This window comes from Alexandromys fortis, unplaced genomic scaffold (genome assembly GCF_014885135.2).
Source record: "Alexandromys fortis isolate MF-2015 unplaced genomic scaffold, M_Fortis_MF-2015_v1.1 scaffold_101, whole genome shotgun sequence".
NCBI lineage: Eukaryota > Metazoa > Chordata > Mammalia > Rodentia > Cricetidae > Alexandromys > Alexandromys fortis.
The window spans coordinates 2,424,891-2,446,875 of NW_026067983.1; the positions used below are offsets into that span (position 1 = coordinate 2,424,891).

The 21,985-nt window shown below is 37.1% G+C and overlaps 1 protein-coding gene and 1 long non-coding RNA gene across 5 annotated transcripts in view; one reads left to right on the plus strand and one right to left on the minus strand.

Annotated features, from left to right (window-relative positions):
* LOC126511512 (uncharacterized) overlaps positions 1 to 21,985 on the minus strand; it is an 840,891-nt gene that overhangs the window by 538,172 nt on the left and 280,734 nt on the right. The window lies entirely within an intron of this gene.
* Agmo (alkylglycerol monooxygenase) overlaps positions 1 to 21,985 on the plus strand; it is a 304,397-nt gene that overhangs the window by 108,616 nt on the left and 173,796 nt on the right. For all 4 annotated transcript variants that reach the window (XM_050158660.1, XM_050158661.1, XM_050158663.1 and 1 more), the window contains exons 6-12: positions 7,178 to 7,244; positions 10,466 to 10,531; positions 10,624 to 10,703; positions 13,724 to 13,858; positions 14,689 to 14,805; positions 16,580 to 16,662; positions 17,154 to 17,259. In XM_050158660.1, coding sequence (XP_050014617.1) covers positions 7,178 to 7,244; positions 10,466 to 10,531; positions 10,624 to 10,703; positions 13,724 to 13,858; positions 14,689 to 14,805; positions 16,580 to 16,662; positions 17,154 to 17,259 — 654 coding nt within the window. The remainder of the gene's footprint in view (positions 1 to 7,177; positions 7,245 to 10,465; positions 10,532 to 10,623; positions 10,704 to 13,723; positions 13,859 to 14,688; positions 14,806 to 16,579; positions 16,663 to 17,153; positions 17,260 to 21,985) is intronic.

The window sequence follows — 21,985 nt, forward strand, 5'->3', positions numbered from 1 at the left end:
AATGAGGAGACCCACAGGGATCTGGGTCTCTGGTCCATCAATCATGCCTGCTGCCGTAAGTCTTGAGCAGCTACAGTCCATGTCACCACTCGAAGCCATGTTCATCTGAGCGCCGCCATCGCTCCTGAGATGGAGGTGTCTGTGTACTCAAGGCAGTTGCTCCCCAGGATCTATCATATTGCTGCACAGTCAGTTTTATAAGGAGAATTCCCAAAAAACACATGCTCCCTAGAACATACTGTACCCATTAGCTGTGTTACTTCTCACACAGGAAGGAAGATTATTTGTAACCATTTCTTACTTGGAAATAACATTAAAATGAGCCATAGACTCATGAATTCTTTCTGAAAAGTGGTTATAAATATCCCTATGGATTTTCGAGTCTGTATTTTAGTATTTTAACAGCCATTTGCAGATATAAAACATGAAGGAACTATTACATGGTATTCTCAACATTCTTCTAAAATTTGATAACAAAGTAGAAATACATATTTGTTTTAAGATTTAGCAATTTAAGATTATTGTTAATTTCTTACTTCTCACAGGGCTGAGGGAAGAAAAATGCATTTTTTGAGGAATTTTAATGCACTGATTTGTAACTGAATATTTTTGTTAAAAGTGATGCTTTCCAATTTTAGTATGTCAATAGCCTTTTTATTTATTTTTTATTTTTTTATTTTTTTAGACAGGGTCTTTCTGTGTAGCTCTGATTGACCTAGAACTCACTCTGTAGACCAGGTTGGCCTGGAACTCAGAAGATTTGCTTACCTCTGCAAAGTGTTCGGTTAAAGGGGTCCTTCACCACTGCTCTGTGCATGTTAACACCCCTTTTCTCCTTACTGAAAAATGAATATAGAAATCACCAGTTCTAAAGAATATTTGAGAACAAAAATTGCATAGAACATAAGTTATGTGCCTAAGAAATAATTTAAAATAGACAACAACTGAGAATAGAATTTTTTTGAACATTGTTCCTACTCCAAGCAACATTTCAGTTTGAATTTAAAAAAGGCAATGTTTTTCAGGTAATGGGTGACAATCAGAAAATGGGAAACATGTGATCAGCTGGTGATAAACACTAATTAGTGGATTCACTGTGTGTTTCATTTAACCACAGTGGAATCATTCAAACTGATCACTGAGACAAGACAGCAGGCTCACCAGCCTTTCTTCTGCTTAAGACATTGATTGTGACTCTAGGGTAAGCAGAATGCAAGGATTTTCAAAAGCTTACTTAGAAACTACAGACAACCAGACTCAATCCTTCAAACACTACTCCTCCAATATCCAAAGAAAAATGCTCAAATCATTCCATAATCTTCCCTTGACCTGAAAGGGCCTGCAGGGGAGGCCTGAGGGAACCTCAGCTCTAAGCACATTCCACATCAGCTTATTTTGATCATGTGCATTGTCTTGGACAATTAGACTGCCCATCAGGAGTAAGCCTTCCGTACACTAGAGTTCAATAGCACTCCCTGCCGCTGTGATAAATAAAACAGTTTCACCAGGATGAGCAAACCATCGCTGTGAAACCATAAGAAGGTGAGGATGGGAAGGCAGGTTGATCTTATAAATAGGCTCTGGAGCTGTCATGTGCTGCTGAAGCTCTGTTTATGCTGTAGGAAACGAGAAGGGTACGGCGTTCTCCTTACTGGATTTGCCATATAGTATGAGGGATGTGATACTTGGACATAGAACAAAAGAGACACAAGAATTAATGATTTCACAACATGTTTCCAAATTTGGGAGTGAGGGCAGGGCAAACTGTTGGAGAAGGCTGCTTGTTCCTCCTGTCTGTCTGGCTAGCTTAGACCCAAAATAACCACACAGAAACTGTATTAATTAAACCACTGCTTGGTCTATTAGCTCTAGTTTCTTATTGGCTAACTCTTACATCTTAATTTAACCCATCTCCATTAATCTGTGTATCATCACAAGGTAGTAGCTTACCAGCAAAGTTTCAGCACATCTATCTCTGGCAGCAGTTCCATGACTCCGCCCTTCTTTCTCCCAGCATTCGACCTTGCTTTCCCTCCTACCTAAGTTCTGCCTTGCTATAGTTCCAAAACATTTTCTTTATTCATTAATGGTAATCACCAAAATTCTCATTGAAAAAAAAATCAATGGTTTGAGTAGAGAAGGTGGCAGGAAGAAATTCGGGGAAGGTCAGAGTCTACCAGGCCTGTACGAGAGCTGGATTAAAGCAAGTCAGATGAGGGAACAGTGGAAATCCCTCCCAGAGTAGCTCACAGGCAGCTTGAACTCTGATTAACTCAGGTGTTTTGAGGTCTTTGGATGTGGTCTCACGTATTGTGGATGACATAGTCTATGAGAACAGCTCCAACAGTGTGAACTTCTTATGCACGAGGCTTTGGGTTTGGTTCCCAGAATGCCAAGAGAGAAATTAAGACCTTGAAATGTGTTTTTAGTGAAAGGTAATGCTATGCAGGTGTAATGACAGCATCGCATAGTAATTGATCACTTGATTTTATATACAAACTCTTTACCAGTCCTAATACAAACTGCAGTGTGAAGGAAGGAGCCTGTGGCTGTTATAAGGAGTCTAGCAATGGCCCAGAGCTCTTCTGATGGACAGGGTCTGATCTGTAACATCTTGAAATTCACCATAAAAAAACCTTAATTTGTGCCAACTACACACTAATAATTTCTTATTCTGCAAATGAACATGACCTACATAATGGTCTTGTTAGAAGAGCTAATTATTTCGAGAATAATCAGAAATGGTTAAGATTTTTTTTTAAGTCTGGGAAGGAAATTCATACCCAAGTTTTAATGAAATAGCACAATAAAAGTAGAAAGGGCATAGAAAATAATCATGGTCATCTCTGCTGAGGTGTGGGACTTTGTTATTAATATTTAAAAATTTATATTTCCCTTTAAGTCTATGATAAAAACAAAATTTCCTCACCAGAATAATAATCAGAAAATTTGATACAAAACATCTAAGTATTTCTGACGTTCTGAGGCTTTCCCATGGCTTTTCTGACTACCCATATAGCTTAGATCAGAAAACCTAAATCAAAATATTACAAGACCAAGTGTATCAAAGACCTAAGAAATACACCTGGTGCAAAAAAAAAAAAAAAAAAAAACTTTGTAAATGCTTAAACCTTTATAAATAAATGGAATTATTTTCATTTTGATATAGTCAAGTTAGTTGTCCCTTCCTATTAGGGTTATATGGGTTTAAATTCATTTTACTTGATGGAAAATCATTCTCTATATGTTTAACAGAGGTAAGATAAAAAATGAAGCATTTTTCAAGTGATATTAGAAAGACTACATGGCTTATCATAACTTTCTAACATGTAGAGGAGTGACTTAGCCCCTAGAATTTCACATTTTGATGCTTTTTATGATAGAAAATTGACCTGTACCATATTTAAGCCCTATCATAATAAAGTTTTGCATTTTCAGATAACTCATTTAAATCTAATACATGAGGACAACATTTTTGCAAACTTAGAATGGGTCTGAGTTTTCCCAGAGTAATTAACATGTTTTCAGGAAGTTGAGCTTCAGCTAGATGTGGTAGAATTGCTAAATGGCTGAATTTGCAAAAGTGGGCGATAATTAAATCATTACGCTCAGCTCTTATTAAATATTAATGAATTCTCCATGACTTTGAATCAGAGAGCTTTTTTACATGGGAACTTCTGACGGATTTGTCTGAACAATGAGTCATTTGCCCTGTGGTAGTCTTCCTCGGCTCCATGGTACTCATAGGCACAGTACCAAAGAATTTAACTCTGGTTTGCTGTGTCATACTTGGCTTTTACCTAAAAATTTTCAAAGGAGCTTTCGATATTGATACCACTATATTTTGGCCTAAAGGAGCAAAAGGTTTCTCTAAAGAAAAAAAACTTGACATAAAAAAAAAAAAAAAAAAAAAGCACGCCACACAGCCCAGACTCTAGGCATCTGAAGCCACTCACTAGGGTGGTGGCTTTGGATCCGGTTGCACACATGCCAGGATTCCAGTTCAGAAACCCATCTGGTCAACAGAAGCTGCTTAGTGTAGTCCCCTCCATCTCTCCTCTTGTTTGTTTTTGTAACAAATGTTAGGCACCAGAGAGAGACAAACATGGGTAAGATGGCTTTCTCCTTTCCCATCTGGTTCTCTGCCGGAGACCAAAAGTCGTTTGGTAATGTTCTGAAGGCTGAGGAGCCCACTATCCCGTTTTGCCATCACCAACCAACCTTCTGTACACAAAGTTTTCCACCAGTAGCCCATGAGGTAGTGATAGGCTGTAAGAAATAAAACACACTCCTTCTTCTCAAACCCTGTGATTAACACTATATTTGTGAGACAATAGTTTTATGCTTTATTTTGGAGGGCTATAATGTAACAAATACAAGGCATAGATTCAAAGTACATGACAATGCTGAAATTAATAATAAGAAACCACAATCCTTGATATCCAAATAAATTCCACTATTCTGATAGGGAAAAGGAGATGGATTTGGAGATTAAAATACATTTCTTCTAGAAATAACCAGAAAATAGGTAGATAGGACACACCACCCCAGGCCAGATATTTTTTTTTTTAAAAAAGCAGAAAGATAGATGGACAGGAAAGACAGATGAATGAAAGAAAAGAAAGGAAGGAATCATGAAAAGGAGGGAAGGAGGAAGGAGATGAGAAGAGAAGAAAAGGGGCTGGGTATGTTTCTGTCATATAGTTCTTAGCAATACATCTGTAAGAGTCAAATGGATTTCAGGCCAATTTACATTATCATTATATCTCCATTCATATTCAAGGACATCTCCAATGTAACTCCATTCACACCCAATTACAGCATCATTGAAACTCCATTCACACCCAAGGACATCACTATTGTAACTCTATTCACACCTAATTACATCATCATTGTAACTCCATTCACACCCAAGCTCGGCACTATTGTAACCCCATTCACACCCAAAGAGCACTATTGCGACTCCATTCATACCCAAGGATGATGTGGGAGTGTCATATATCAATCTGTTGATTTCATTGGTTAAGTAATAAACACACTGCTTGGCCTCATAGGATAAAGCATTGGTGGGAGGAGTAAACAGAATAGAATTCTGGGCAGAAGAGGAAGTGAGGTCAGACTCTGCTCTGCTTCCAGAGGGCTAGAGCAGGGATACCATACTCCACTCTCCCAGGATGGACGGAGGCTAGAATCTTCCCGGTAAGCGCACCTTGGGGTGCTTACACACATCATTAGAAATGGGCTAGTCCAGGTGCGAGAATTAGCCTGTAAGGGCTAGAGTTCATGGGCCAAGCAGTTCTTAAATGAATACAGTTTGTGTGTTGTTATTTCGGGAATGAGCTAGCTAAGCGGCCAGTGTGTTGGGGACACAGCCCCGCCGCCGCTTTTATTTCAACACAAGGACATCACCAGTGTAACTACATTCACACACAAGGACAGCACCATTGTAGCTCCATTCACACCCAATGACAGCATCATTGTAACTCAATTCACACCCAAGGACAGACAGCACCATTATAACTCCAATTACAGCCAACGAAATCATTATTATAATTCTATTCACACTAAAGGACATCATCATTGTAAGTCCAAATATAACACCTTTATCATCTAATAACCTCATGGCAAGAGAGCATGGCTGGAGAGAGGCTAAAAGGAAGAAACCAGGAAAGGGATGGAGGAATAGAGAAAAATCTAAATTAGCACATGGCATGTAATTATTCACATTCTTTTGCATGCAGATATCTGCCCTTTCAGACAGAAACTGAGACACCCTGAGGAAATTGCAGCAGAGGAGAAGGCTAGGACTCCCTTCCAGGCCTGTAAATAACGGACAATAGGGAGACCATGTGGAGGCCTGTGTTATGGTATAGGTTGCTGTTTGCCAATGAGGTTATATTTTCAATTTCAGGAGGATAGGTGAAACCACAGGTACAGAATATTGTGAGCCACCCCTATTCCTATATCTACAGAACAACTATAGAACTGATTTTAACATTAGAGATTAACAAAACAAAGCCAAGCACATCCTCATGAGTGAAGAATTTCCATAGGAAGTGTTTCTGCATCTGAAAAGATGGCCCAGTGGTTAAGAACATGCTCTATATTGAAAAGACCTGAATTTAGTTCCCACCACCCAAGTTTGTTTGGGGGCTGAGAACTGTCTCTCAATCCAAGGGCTCATCTGACACACTCGGGCATGGCACTTAGATCCATAAGCCATACTAAGAAGCACACAAATGTGCGTAATTAAAAATAAAATGAATAAATAGAAGCATATTTCTGAATGTAGACATCTGCTAGTGGCTTAATAAACATCACTATATATTGATAGGTTATAAATTCTTTTCTAAATTCTTTTTCATAAATTTTTACCTCCATTTTTGTAAGGAATTCAGAAAAGTAGAGAGAGCCATGTATTTGTGTATGTTGCTTTTATTAAGCAGAGATTTTGATTCATTTCTGTCAAATATTCTATTTTTCCTTCTACTTTCATTTCCAAAGTATTTTCAAGCAAAGTCTAGATCTCCTCAGTTATGCTACTGTAAAATTGCACTTTAATACCCAGTACTAATGCCTGTATCACTCTAAATCAAATGGGTTTTGCTACTAATCCTCTCATTACCCACAAGTTAATGTTTAAGATTGTTGCATTGTTTCAAATAAGTATCCAAATAGTATGCCCCGGTTCCATCTTGTCATTGTGTCATGAGCAGTTCTGGCCTTTAAGTTCATCATCCTGTTCCTTCCCTGTGCCAATGACATATTGCCTGCTCCTTGAATCTCATGACTGATAGTGGCTGTTTTTCCCATTAGCCACAGTGAATGCAAGATACAGTCACATTTACAAGTCTGGAATTACATTATTTTGCAGCACTGTTATTCTTAGTCTTTAATATTATTCTTATTTTAGAGATGCAAAGAGCTTAGTTGGTTTTCCTGGGATGACACAGTAAACCATGGGAATCTGGCCACTGAATTGAGTCCAGCAAGTCTGTGTCTGTCATACCGTATCTCCAACAGTTTGATGAGCGCCACCTTCCTGTGATGGACGGGGTAGATAGAATGAGCTTGAAACTTTCTGTACCACATCTCTCATGTGACTGCCATGTGTTTGTGCAATACGTAGACACACTCAGGGGTAACCTTGTGTGTGGCTCTCTTTTATTATACACAGGTCATCAGAAGCCTCGGTCCCTTGGAACTGGTCCTTAACACTCCCAGCCATCACAGGGTTCATCATGGTAAGATAGTTTTGTGGTTTTGCCTTTCTCGTTTCGTTAAAAACTGCAATGTCGTTTCTGTGCCACTTTAGCAGATACAGACCTTGCACTATTATGTGCTGGATAAATAACTGTTGTTTCCCCTTTCCTCTTCAGAGAAGCCGGAGCTTCAAAGTTGAGAAGTGACCTCTCTCAATAGCTTCCCATCTCATCTCCTTGTGGCTGGGAAGTGAGCCAAGCAGCTAGATAGGAATGGTCACATCTTGAAAGAGTCCTCTGTAGGATACTCTGTTGCAGTGATGGGGAGCTGCCCTGTCTACACAAGAATTGTTAGTCTTTAAAAATGTTGGATTTGAAAGAAGCTTTTATATTTGAAATATGTGTACTACAGGAAATAAAACATAAGCCAATCATAAAATAAAAAAAAAAAAACAGAAAAACAAAAACATGCTTGTTTTAAAATCCTAAAAAATGCATAAGGGGATTTGAAAAAACCTGATAACTAATGCTTTACTCTGCTAAATTTACTACCTAACTTAGCACATGCGCAATGACCCGATGAAAAGACTCCATGCAGCTGGTGCCTAAGGCAGAGACACCAAGTTTAGGGAAAATCACAACGTGTTTTATTTTGACACCACAGGAACCATTAAGAATGTGCGTTATTTGTGACTGGAAAATGAATGTAAACTTGGAGTGTGTGTGAACTGTAGTGTAGAAGAATACATAGTAGATTCTTCATGTTTGGAGACGGCGTAGCGGTGAGATTGTCTCAGTCACCTCTGCGTACACTGGCAGGAATAAATCTTAACCGCATAACGCCGAAGGCACAAGACAAAAAATGAACGCCGTGCTTTTGCTGGTCTGAACCTCTGCCTTCACAGGCAGTTTTGGAACAGGACAGGGTAGCCTTCTCGAAGGGAACTTGTCCTTTTCTCCCGCTCCTGGACCACAACAACAGCACATGAGAGGTTGTGTCTAGTGCATCCAAACTCAGCCCTCTCCTGTCCCCAGGGAGCAGTTAGCAGGGGAGTGTAAGATTCTTGTGGATTCCTGCGCATAAACAGAAAAATCTGGAAAGGGGAGTCCACACTGAAAAATAAACAGCTTCATTTCTTCTTCTTTACCTCCTTTTCCCCATTCCCCAGACCGCGGGCAGACCTAGTCAGCATGAGCAGAGTCCTGTCCTTTGGGACCAAGACAGTGGTGAAAGCTGTCCGGGCACCGTAGGGTGCTTAGCAGAGTCTCTGACTGAAGCCTGCTTGTTGTACCCTCCTCTTACTGTGATGATGCCCACTCCCGTCTTCAGACATTGCCTCAATCCCTTCAGGGGCAAAGCACTCTCACAATTGGTGGAGAACCAGGGTTAGATCATGTGTAAACTCTCTGCCCTGTTCTCACCTGTGCGTGCACAGAAAGTGTGTCCACGGATGCATATACACGGTTTATTAGACTAAAACTCTTTTCCTTTGGCTTTAGGAACATTTATGCAATTATGCCTATCTAAGTTTCAAAACATGTAAAATAAAAATTGTTGCCAGTTCCTTGCATTAAGTTTAAATTGTAATTTTTATGTTTTGGAGCTGGAAAATTAACATAATACTAAAAGTACTAATTCCAAGAGTAATTTAATTTTTAATTATGCCTTTTATTATTAAAATAGTGTAATATTGTTCTAATTTTATTTCTGAAACATCAGCAGAGAGCAAGACTAAAAATAGCATCAAAACCAAACTAAAAGCAAACACATACATTTCCTTTTAAAAACTTTATTTTTATTGTTATGATTTGTGTATGGGGGTGTTTTGCCCACATGTACACCTGTATACCACATACATGTAGTCCCCTTGGAGGACAGGAGAGGGTGTCAGATGCCTGGGAACTGCATTTGTAGCTGGCTATGAGCCACCATGGGTGTTTGGTATTGAACCTTGTTCCTCTCTGTAAGACCAACCAGTACTTTTAACAGCTACACCATTGCTCAAACCCCAAATACATCTATTTCCATCTTACTACCTTTTACTTTCTTCCAAACAATGTGATTTTCGATTATTCATTAGTTTTATAAAATCAGCTATGTGACTATATCTTGACATTTAACTAAAACATTGGAAAAATGTGCATAAATTAATAAAACCTTTATCCCTTTAATAAATTTAACATTAAAATAGTTAAAATGAGACTATGAATAGAATCTAAGTTTGTTTTTTAATTTTTGAGATTATAAATATAACATTTTACCCTTCCCTCCAAACCCTTCCATATGCTCCCCCCCCCTCGCCTTCAGATTCACAGGCTCCTTTTTTTTTGCTAATTATTATTGCTTCTATATATTTTTGATATATGATGTATAATGTATATTGTAAGTTTGACGAAGAGACCTAGTTAAGGAAGACACCTGGTCAGTCATCCTCATCAGCTTAGACTATGAAACCCAACATGGACAAGTTCCACAGAACTGCTATATATGGGCTGCCCATGTGTGCTCCAGCATTGTCAGGGCACAAATCACAAATTTTTATATTATAAGTGCCTGTGCTGACTTATTGGGCCAAGGTCGCCTAAGAGGTCACATCTGAGACTGTGACAATTTCATTGAGAGCAATTAGATCCTTTATCAGAAATGGAATATAATTGCAATGGCCAGGACCAATACAGTTGTAGTTGCCAGGATAAAGAGAAGTTTGCAAGCTATACCTGGTAGACAAAGATGGATGTCTAAGACTAAGTGCCCTGTCAAGTTTCCATGCTTCCTTGACTACTAAGGAATCATACAGAGAAAGTCAAAGCAGCCTGCCTGCCTCACTGAATAAGTGGGTGTTTTGGTTTCGCAGGAAGTTGAAGTCACATTGTGCCCCAGGAGTCACGGACTCTAACCTAAGAAATCTATGTCATATGTCTGCCAAGGCAGCTTGGCCAGGGCAGCTATGTGGTTCTCTGAAATATGTGATGTATGTGTATTCATATTCTTAAAAACAACCTTCTCGGTCTGTAATATGCTACTTGTATGTATGTTTTCAAGGTAGACTATTTGGTACTGAACAACTAATTGTTGTCTTCTCTAGGAACTCCCAATTCTCCCCAATTGCTTCTGGTTATTTGTTTAAAGTTGGGGAGAAAGCATATTTAGAGCCATTTCATTGCCTGAATTTTTCTTGCATGCTTTAAAAACAAGAGAAAAAATATTTCAAAAGCTCACTTCCATGTATTTGAAAAACTGTTTTTAATATTTTGTCTCACAGGCAGAAATCGTTACTGCATAGACAAAAACTATGCCGGCACTCTTATTATTTGGGATAAAATGTTTGGTAAGTAAAATGTACAACTACCAAAAGAGTTAAATTAGCTGCTTTGGGATTTGTAGAAAATCAATAATCATATTGTAATGTTTATCTTCCAGGGACATTTGAAGCTGAGAATGAACAGGTTATATATGGTCTAACGCATCCCATTGATACATTTGAACCATTCAAAGTTCAGGTAATTCATCCAGCATTGTCCTTCCTGAATGCACACAATTTCACAAGTTTTGTGTTTAAAAGGAAAACAGTTATTGTAGGTGGAAGCACATTACATTGCCGTGAAAAAATGTTTTACATATAAAAGAATTTGAAATAGCTTTAGCAGTTAAGTGATGTAAGTCAGATGGGCAAAATCCGTTAAAACTCATTATAAGAGTTTTCAAATGTGTCTTCTACCTCAAATGCAAAAAGAGTGGCTTTTAAAAAAAAACATGTGTTTTTTTTCTTTCTCAGAATAGACCTTAAATATATATTCATGTATTCAGGAGCAGTGGTGCAACATGTAATTAAGGCTGATCCCACAGTAAGAAAAATATTTGCTTCAAGTTTTCAGCCTCTGGTTAGAAATTCAACATGAGGCCTTTGCCGTCTCGTCTTAGAGCTGGGTGTCAAGGGGTATTATCCATCAGTGAGGTCCACGTTACCTCTCCCGCTAGGATTTGGTGGAGCCGACCAATTTTCCATCAGACATGTGGTATTGCTTGTTCACTGGCCTTAGTGGTTGGCACTAGAGAAATGAAGAATGTCTGCTGAGTTCCGATGTGTCAATATCAGATGACCACAAAGGCTCCTGGGGTTAAGGAATCACAAATGAGGAAAAGATAAGAATGCTCTAAATGCTGTGGCTGTCATTCAATGACGGGTCTGGATACAAGGCTGCTTGCCATGTCCTGGAAGTAACAAAATCAAAGGCTCCTCTTGGGCTTGCTTTGCAAACCTACTCAAGTTTTCAGAGAACATTGAGACAAAAGAATTATCTACAGCTGTTAAATAATTCCAGATTCAATTGTCAGCTACAAATTTTCCCTAGGAATCTGAGACTCAGGTTTACTTAACTCATTTTAACCTACTTAGTTGACTGTGGCTTCATACACCAGTTAGGTCCGAATGCCATCCTTTCTGTAGTGAAAATGATTACTCTATATCCACAGCTGGAAAGAAAATTGCTGATGTGTGTATACATATGTAAACATACATGTGTACGGGCACATATTTTCCCCTACATGGCACTTCGACTTCCATCTTTACCCTAGGCTGTACTCACAACAAGATGTGTCTCTCAGGAGACACATAATAAATATGTTCAAATCTTTACAACCAATTTAAGAAATACACATGAAAGACCCACTCCCTTAACTTCGGGTAGATTTTTCTCCTTAACATGAATAAAGAAAGAGACATGGACAAATCCACCTCCATCTCTAGGATGGAGCTTTACAAGCCTGGTGCCAATGCGATTCATGAGACCATCTTTATAAAGTGCAGATGCTGTTCAGGGGATGTCAGTATCACCATTGGATACTTAACACCTTTGGAAGCAAGGCTTTGGGAACATACACTTTTTGAGGATGAGAGGGTCGTGCATGAGAAAAGACTAGTGAATTAATATTGTAAGCACTACACACACAGTAGATGAATGGATGGGAATTGCTATGTGCCAAAGTGGACAATGACAGGCATTTTTGAGTCACAGCACATTTAAGTCAAGAATTAAGCCTCCAGGTAACTACATTTAAAATTTTTTTTTTTTAGCACGATAGTTGTCAGGTGTGGGTCTAAGGTTTATTCTCCTACATGCTCATTTTAGTCAGAAAGATGAAGTCAGCAACTTAAGATAATTAAGAGTTTGATAATTAAGATATACAAATTTGTTATTTTCAGTGATTTCCCTTTGAATACAACTAAATTGCTTACCTAGGTTTTATTATCCACAAAGGAACTTAGAATTTCCCCCACTAAACACAAGGATACACTTGCTTTTTTAGGTGTAGACCACTCTGTTCTCTTTTGAAAGACCCAGAGTTCCTAGGGATTGGAAACCAAGTAAATTGGGGAAATGTCATTAAACTATCATGATATATTGCTCATGCTTAGTATCCAGACTAGCAGAAATAAAATTGAAGTAATTTGCAAAATAACCAAATGCTTTAGCATTTTAATGTGTGTTGGAAGTTCTAAACACACTAATTTTCTGTATTACTAGTATTGAAAATCCCCAGGCTAAACCTCCATCTAACATTTACCTCGTCTTCGGAAACGTCCCCATTAAGCCCTATAATAACTCAGGCTGATTCTTGGAATATTTCAAGTAATTATAAAATCAATTTTTCTAAACTTAGCTATTTAAATTCATCCAGGGACTTACTGCTAAAATACCAGCATGATCACAAATTCTGAGAGCAAGAGCTTTTCTTTCCATTAATGCATCTCTATACTTAAAAAAAAAAAAACCCTCACATTTAGAATCTGGAGTTGATGTTCAAATGCTATGAATATGTTAGTCCTATGGTGCATTATGGGCACTTGTGTGAAATTTCCTTATAGTTAAAATTTATTGAGCACTTATATGTGAGTATGTTATTTAACTTCTGTGAATATCAAATGAATGTTATTTAAAGAATGCATATTCCTGCTGAAACACTCATTGTAAAAGTCTCCTGCAGTCACAAAAGCCCTCTTTTCCATGACTGAATATGAGTTACTTGATACTTAGAAAACTACAAGCTGAAATGCTTGTGAATAATATCATATTAGTAACACAATAAATTATTGCTTTAAAAATATCTGGATAAGTGATCTTATGATGCCTCCAGTTGACTGCAATATCCACCTAGTAAGATGTTAGGAAGGAACCAATAGACAAGGATGTTGCCTTCACATAAGCTAGTTAATTTTATTTGATGCACCTCATAACTTATTTACTATACTTTGAGGATTTTGTATCTAATTATATACTTTTCATTTTAAAATTGTAATTTAATTTACTTTAAAGATTTTTACAAAACACCAAAAATATATAGAATGTATAGATTTACTTAAAACAAATAATGTGATTACATATCAATATATTACCTCTCTTCTCATGATGTATATTAAAATATGTAAACTACACTGAACAAAATAATAAACAATTAACTATATTTAAAATTCTGTTATGCTTCTGTCATTTAAAGTAAACTATATATATTTTTCCCCTAGTTTCACCATTTACTCTATATATGGAATACATTCTGGGCCACACCTGGATTCTTTCATAAGGTTTCTGTCCTATTTAAAGGACCGGGATGGGGTCCAGGTAAACCAAGACTTGGCCTGAGTGAAGAAATTCCAGAGGTAAGTAATGTTCACAACAGAAGAAAATATGATTTCTATTCAATTGTTCATGATCTATGCTATGATTATTTATCAAATGAAGGTCACAAATACAAGTACAGAAACAATAGGAAGAGTTGATTGTCATTTGCAAGGTGGCATTTTAGGTAAAAAAAATCATGTGATATCTTAAAGAACAATTTTATCTGAATAATATTTTATTGTTTTTAAATATCTTACTCACATATATTTTACATCCTTAATTAGTTGTAGTTACTCAGCTTGATAGAGGTAAAAAAAAAAATACCAGAAAGGAGGGTTGTACTTTTCTGTCTTCAACAGAATAGTCAAAGTCAGTATTTTTAAATTAAATCAGTGCCTACATCTGCTTTATCTAAATAAAACCACAGCATGATACTTCTAGAAATATAAGTAGTTTAAGAAAGTTGTTTTAATAAAAAAACTACTTGATGTTGAATCATAGTTATCTATGCTGCCTAGAATCACCTGCTTTCACTTTCTTGGCATGTTGCTGGACATATTTTCAGATGTGAAAGTTTCTAGTCTATTCCTCTTGGCTATTGCAATCCTGAATATATATGAAGAACCTGTGACATTTGCATTTAAGGAAGACTAAATCATAGCTAGAAGGCAAAATATTCTGCGTCAAAAAAACAAGTCTCCTAATCTTCAGAGAATTGTCTAGTCAAGGAAATGAATGTCTGAGACCTTCTGGAGCAAAGGTGGAAAACAGCATTTTCTGGGACTCATTCTTTCCCAAAGTGTGAATTTTTGCAAGAGAGATGAGCCACAACACAAAGTAAAGGAAAGCGTCTTTCTGGTCTACCTAGGTTACAGGACAGGAAGTCCCCTTGTCATCAGCAGCATCCCAGCAATTAAAGATGTACACCGTCCTGCAGTTTGCAGTGATGCTGTCATTTTATGAAGAGACCTTTGCAAACACAGAGGTAGGTACTTTTAATATAGTATGTGAAAATAATTCATCAAGTTTTTAATTAAAATATGTTCTTCCTTAGTGACTATGCTCTATTTTTCTTCATAATTGCTTTCATTTTGGGGGAACAGCATATATTTTAAAAAGGAAAATTAATTTATGCAAGACTATTAAATGTAAACAAATTAATTGTATTGCAGTGCTGCTAAATTGTAATATAAATCAAATGTTTTGACACCAATTTAAATGGCAAATTTGTGACTTATCCTATATTTTTGTAATTGAGATAAAAGACTTCAATAATCAGAATCGAACATATTTAAGAGAGCATATTTTCTATCAGTTTCAAAATACCTATTATGTTTAGACAATTGCTTGATAAACCGAGTTTAGAGAATTTCCACTGCAAGGTTTACAGCTTTTATATTTTTCTTTCAAAGGTATACATAATGCCCAACTTCTGGTAGCTTGAGCATAAGAGCACTAAGTGGCATAGATAGTTTAGGAATAAGCATACTTTAGGTAATGAACATTATCTATACTGACTGTGTTTGTATAGATAGTTTAGGAATGGGCGTACTTTATGTAATGGACATTAATCTATATTGACCGTCTTCTGGAGACAACAAAAGTAATAAAAGCATATAAAAATGGACTTCAAACTGCATAAATGATACAATACGTATTTTAACCAACTTCCTTTTTTTCAATTGATTCGTTTGTAATATTTCTTCATAAAAGTGTAAAAGTCCAAAAAAGGTACATAAAAGTAATAAAGTAACCAATGAAAGAGTAAATAAAATACAACATATAATCACAAGACAAAAATATCACAGAATTTGTTTTTTTACAAAGAAAATAAGAATCTCAGGAAATGATCTCAGCGTCGGCAATGTTGAGGTTGTTACAGTTACTCTGGACAAACAATGGCTGTGCCTTAAAGCAAGGATTCTACTGCTTGCAATGTGGTAGGTTTGCATATATCTGGTTTAAGATGTACAGACCATCTAAAATTTGTGAATTAATTGCACAAAAATACCTCCTGGAATGCAAAAAAGAAATAACAAAATATGCAGACAGTCTAAGATGCTGAGCATGTGGAGGAGATGTGAGGGAGGGAACCGAGAAGTGGGTGGAGCTAGCTCGGGGATGTGGCAACCGCAGTTGTGTTGAGACAAGGCTGGAGATTGGCCCCAGTTAGATAGCAGAGCTGGGTAAAGAAACTGACTCCAATAAAATGTAAAACATTTTTTTAAGAAGATAATGGCAAACATTAGTAAAGAAAAATTATTCAAAGGAAGATTTTGTGACTATGTAACTCCATCTTGAATGGTCTTGAATATGGTGAGCAGAATTCACTAACCAGCACAGCTCCAATGAGCACTTCTCCTTTGTATATATTTCCTTGTAAAAAGAAAATTTAGATTTCAAATGAGAAGGAATTGTTCATGCTGAAAATATATACTAGAATGTAATATTTACTTCTCAGATGTGAATCACTTACCCTTGCTTGATGTTCCATCTAATTTCAAAAGTCAAAGTTTTACAGGAGACAAAGAAAATAACAGTTTAAGCAAAAGCTCATGATAAAATTATCTGTCTCTTTCTGAAGTGTCTGATAAGGTGGTGTCAGTAGACAAAGCAATTATTCCTCTGTATCCACACCTTCGTGCAGAGAGTAGCAATGGAAGGCAGGAAAGTGCACGGTGTTTCCATGTCGATGTGAGATCCTAACGTCCTTCCCATACCCTGCCCAGGATCCGCTGAACTCTGTGTTTCTTTGACAGGCACTGTCCCAAGTCACTCTGCTTCTAAGGGTCTCCTTCATTCTCCTGACCTTGACATCCATTGGATTCCTTTTGGATCAAAGGCAAGACATGAATTTCTTTTGTTATTTTTTCTTTTATTCAAAAGAGGAATTTTCCATAATAATAAAAATATCCATGTAATATAGAACATCATAGTTTAGTTTTATGAAACCATAATGCTGAATGCCGTTGTCTTCAATAAGTTAGCTGCATCAGCTTTCCCTAAGCCGTCAGAAGACTCTGGGCTACTGAGGAGAGTCTCACAGGCCTTACATTCTTCATTTCTGGTTGTTGAACACTTTATTGTTTCACTATAGCTCATCACTGCTTTAACTCAACAATAAGTTGACAAAACAGGTTTTTCTTAAAAGACACACCTTGTTGCTTAGTTAAGGCTGTGTTCAAAGCACTTCAGGGACACACCACTCAGTTATGTCAAAATACATTGCCTGTCCTGCAAACCTAAAGTAAATGTTATTGCTATGCTAATTATGACATAAGCACGAGGCCACTGTATGCACAACTAATGGATATTAATGCCCTGCTATTTCAGACCCACGGCAGCTATTCTGGAAACTCTTCGATGCCTGATGTTCCTAACCCTGTTCAGATTTGGTCACCTAAAGCCTCTTTTTCCATCCTTGTCATTTGTATTCGAGGTAAGACATTTGGTATAGGTAGCTGAACTGTTTAATCCACTCATTCAGTGATGTTTTCTCTCTATTGAATCCGTGGCCAGTATTTGTAGTAAGTTTTTTGTTCTGTGTAATATATCTTGAATTGTGATTCATAAAACTTTCAGTTAGTTACTGTTGATGAGTCATCGAGTTTTATCCCAAAATTTTGGTTGATATCATCAAATCACAGAGATCGGGGAAAATGCATCGTGGAGCATTTTGAAGAAATCCACGGTGCTCTGTAGATCCTCAAGTACTTAGTGGTAGGTATGACTTTACAAGAAGGATAGTGCCATTTAGTTCTTCTAATGAAAGCTTTGAAAATGAAAAGTGTTTGAGATGTTTGCGCATCACCTATAACAGATATAATTATATGAAAATGAAAAGTTTAAGGCAAAGAGACTGTTAAAATTAAGGATGTGTTTTGATATGATCTTTAATGATTAAGATAGTTTTCTCAGAAATTTGGGGGTACCTATTTTTTTATTACTCAGGAAATCCACTTATTACTGAACAGTTTTACTGATCACTTGTGTTTATTAGCTCTTTTTAAAATTTGGAACTTTGTTCCTGAACAATATACCAATATTAAGGAAATATGCAATATGGCTGCTTATTGGAGTCGTCGTACATGCTAAGATTCTCGTTATCAAAGGACAAAGTGTGTTTGTTTGTTTTCTGTTGCTGTGATATTACCCTGACCAAAAACAGATTGTGAAGAGAAGAACTGGCTTCATCTTCTGTCTCCAGATAATTGCACACCACTGTGTGAAGTCAGAAAGGGGCTCAAGGCAGGAGCAAAGCAGAAAACAGAAGCTGTGTGTCAATGCTTTCTCCTGGCTTGATTCCCAGGGTTTACTCAGCTACTACCCCTCTTCTATAGCTCAGGCCCATCTGTCTAGGGATCCCAGGGCCCACATGGAGCTAGGTCCTCCCATTCCAGTTAGGGGACTGCCTCACAGATATGGTGTCCTTTTTTTAATCGTGTCTCCTTTTTCCGAAATTAGCTACCACGTAAGCTAATACTGTAGTGATTCTAATCTTGATACATTTCTTTGAAAGCTGTTTGATATTGTAAGGACATGTCTACTTTTGACTAAGTACCTCACGTATGTTGAATTTATACTGGAGGTACAGTAGGCATGCATGCATGGATTGGTGTATATGTGATGGAACTCATGGTATCAACATGTGTAATGGCACAAAAACTGTGAGTCCCCTAATGCCACTCACAGGTGACTGTTTAACAACTGTGTCAAACTCATAAAATACAACCAGTATCTAGAATATAAAAATCGGGAACCCAGTAGGACTGGTCTCAAAATTACAAATTATCTGCATTAAATATGCAATGCTACAATGGGTGCCACTCTAAAAATACAGGCAGTAGAAGATTTCAAAGAAGTGAGTTAATGTATTTTATTAAGTGTTTTTCATATACTTTAGAAGACAAAGGAGAACATAACAGTTTACTGTGGAAAATCACAGCTACTTATGTGGTTAGAAGGCAAAAAAGGACAATTCTTTATTACATTGATTTTACTTAGTACCTTTATAGTTTTTGAGCTCTGAAATATATTTTATTCTTAATATATATTATATATATAATATTCAATAGTGAGACATAAAATTTTAATATCAAAATTTTGTACCATGATTTGCACAACTTTGAACTTGACCTGAATGGGCAACAAGGAACTAAAGAAAGGACAAACACATAGAAAGGCTGGTGTAAGGTGTACACACACCCTAATGGAGGTAAACTAGCAGCCCAGAAACTTAGCACATTTATTATCCATTGCTGACAAAGGAAATGGGTTTACTGTATGCCAATGAATGAGGAGAGAATAGGCTAGCTAACACTGATAGGAAGGCTTTAGAAGGTCACCGTCATCCCAGATGAGGCAGTTGTGATTGACAGTTCCTGCAAACATTGGTTTTAGCAAAAGGTCAGCTATCTGTAAAATCTAACAATGCTGCGCCAGTCCTCTGCTCCTAACTTAGGGAGGCCTCGTCACCCCATGAGTCGGAGGCCTTGGGGGAATCTCTGACACGGCAGTCTTCATGTCCCCGACATACACACATATTCACTGAGAACTTCATCTGCTTTCTCTGACCTCAGTCATCCACATTACACGTAAGTGACAATGGAGCTTGCATATTTACTTAGTGCGTAAAAGTGTTTTATACATGATATATCCTTGAAGCAGAAATTAGCTTTTCATTGAAATTCATACATACATGGCACAAAAGCCCTAAATCAAATGAGATAGAATGTTCATATTCTACATGAGTGATATATTCAATTTCCAGCAGGAAATGCTAAGATCCTTTTTAAAGACCCCACTGTCGTGTATGTTGTGGGAGCTATTCTTAACTGCTCTGGAAGCAAGCTGTTCTTTATGTCAGCTTCGTTTCTACATATGATTGTGAAAACATTGTATTTGGAGTTTCAGATGGCATGGCAGAAAGCAGAGCGTTGTTTCTGACAAACTACAGTGATGATGTGCTATGTTTAATTTTTCGGTTAAGACGTTGAAATGCCTAGCTAAAATTTAAGCTCGGATACACCATTCATTGCTTGAATTTGGTTCTCACCATGAGAACTGCTTTAGTATGATGTATTGGATAATTACTTGGTGATTTATATATTTGGCATCAGTCTTCTTACCTGTAAAAGGAAGAAGGAATCGTTAAATCTACTAAATTTTGAAGATTACGTGAGAAAATTTTACCTATGATGTTTCTCATAATAATTAACAGCAAATGCTCCGTAAATGTTTATTGTTATTATTGATATGAATATACAGAACCCAGGAAATAATTCATTGGTAACTTACCTCAATATCCATAAGCCAAGCCTGAGTCTAATGTTATGGACAAGAGGAAAAACATTACAGTGGAACAAAAACTCCTAGTTCTGTGTTCTTTGGCTGAGACTCACGCTGACATTAGACTTTATGTTTAAATGGTACCCACCCTTTAAACAGGCTTTAACAGAGGTATATGTTTATAACTCTCACTACACTACTCAAAAGCTCCCATTTCATTGTCACACCAACTCAGGATGTCCTTTTATTATTTTTGCAATGGTTAATCTTGTCAACTGGATAGGATTTAGAATCACTATGGAAACACATATCTGGTTGTAATCAGAGGCTAAACTTTTTTTTTTTTGTCTTTACCTCCTGGTCTCACATAAACATACAGAAGCTTATATTAGTAACAGAATGCTCCGTCTATAGCTCCGGATTATTACTAACTAGCTCTTACAACTTAAATTAACCTACTTCTGTTGATATACATTTTCATTACTATATATTTTGCCAGTTCTCTAGCACAATCTATTCCTCTGGCAACTGGCTCATATCTCCCTGACTCTACTCATTCTTTCTCCCCGTGTCTCTGTTTGACTTGCCTAGCCTTATTCTGCCTGGTTATTGGTCAATTTGGCTTTATCATTAACCAATGAGGGAAACACATATTTACAGGGTACAGAAGGAATATCCTACATAATCTGGGAACATCTAGGAGGGAGTTTTTAAATTGGCCCTACTGGAGTAGAAAGATGTCCTTTGAGTGTGGCCAACATCACTTCTTAAACTGGTTACCTGGAGTCAATCAAATGGAGAAGGTGAGCCAGGTATCAGCATTTCTTTCTCTTTTCTTCCTGACTGTGGGTGCAGCATGTCCAATATCTCATACCCTTACCACCAAGTTTCCCGTGAAAATTTCATGATGTCATTTCTAATGAGAGAAAGAATGTGTGTGGATTTTGATGGGAAGCAAAGTGGAGAGGGTCAGAGAGGAGCTGGGAAAAAAAGCATAATCAAAATATTCTGCATAAAATAAAACTGTTTTCAATAAAATATAAATGTATTCATTTCATACAAGACTTTTTTTCATTGCTATAATAGATATAGAGTACTAAGGCATAGAAATGTCCAAAACACAAATTCAAGTTATTGAATTTTATAAAGTAAAAAGTTTTTAACACATCTTTCCTATTTAAAGTTGTTCATCTCAGATATCTTGACATAGCAACAAAATAACACTTCAAGATCTAGTATTTCCATCCCAATCTCTCTTTTGCATTTTAAAATCTTATTTAAATGGTGGAATAGAAACAAACAAAATGAAGAAAAATGAGTATTTTTCAGGATCCCAGAGATGCCTTTCTGTGTTCTCTCACATGCCTGCTGCGTGCCAAGGGTCAACTTGAGGCGTGCCTTGCTCTCCTCTTTCTTTGTCAGATGATGCATAGATGGGAGTTACTTAGAAGCTGGATAGGAGATGCTCAGTTGGATTTTATTTTACTCTTTACTTTTTTTTGGGGGGGGGACCCTACCGTCCAGCTCTCAAATAAATACATGGAGGCTTTTACTTATAAGTGTCTGGCATATATTTAACTTATTTTAGCCAGCTTTTTTTAAATTATCCTGTTTACCTTTTGCCTCTTCGGGTTTTTTTTTTTCTCTTCTTTTTACTGCTGTATATTTTACTTTCAATATTACTCTGTGACTAGCTAGGCCTTTTTTCTTCTTCTTGATCTTCTTCCTCCCAGATTCCCCCCCCCCTTTTTTTTCTGCCTGCAAGCCCTGTCTGTCCTTTCCCCTCTCTCTCTCTCTCTCGCTATTGGCCATTCAACTCTTTAATAGTCCATCAGGTGTTTTAGACAGGCAAAGTAACACAACTTTACAGAGTTAAA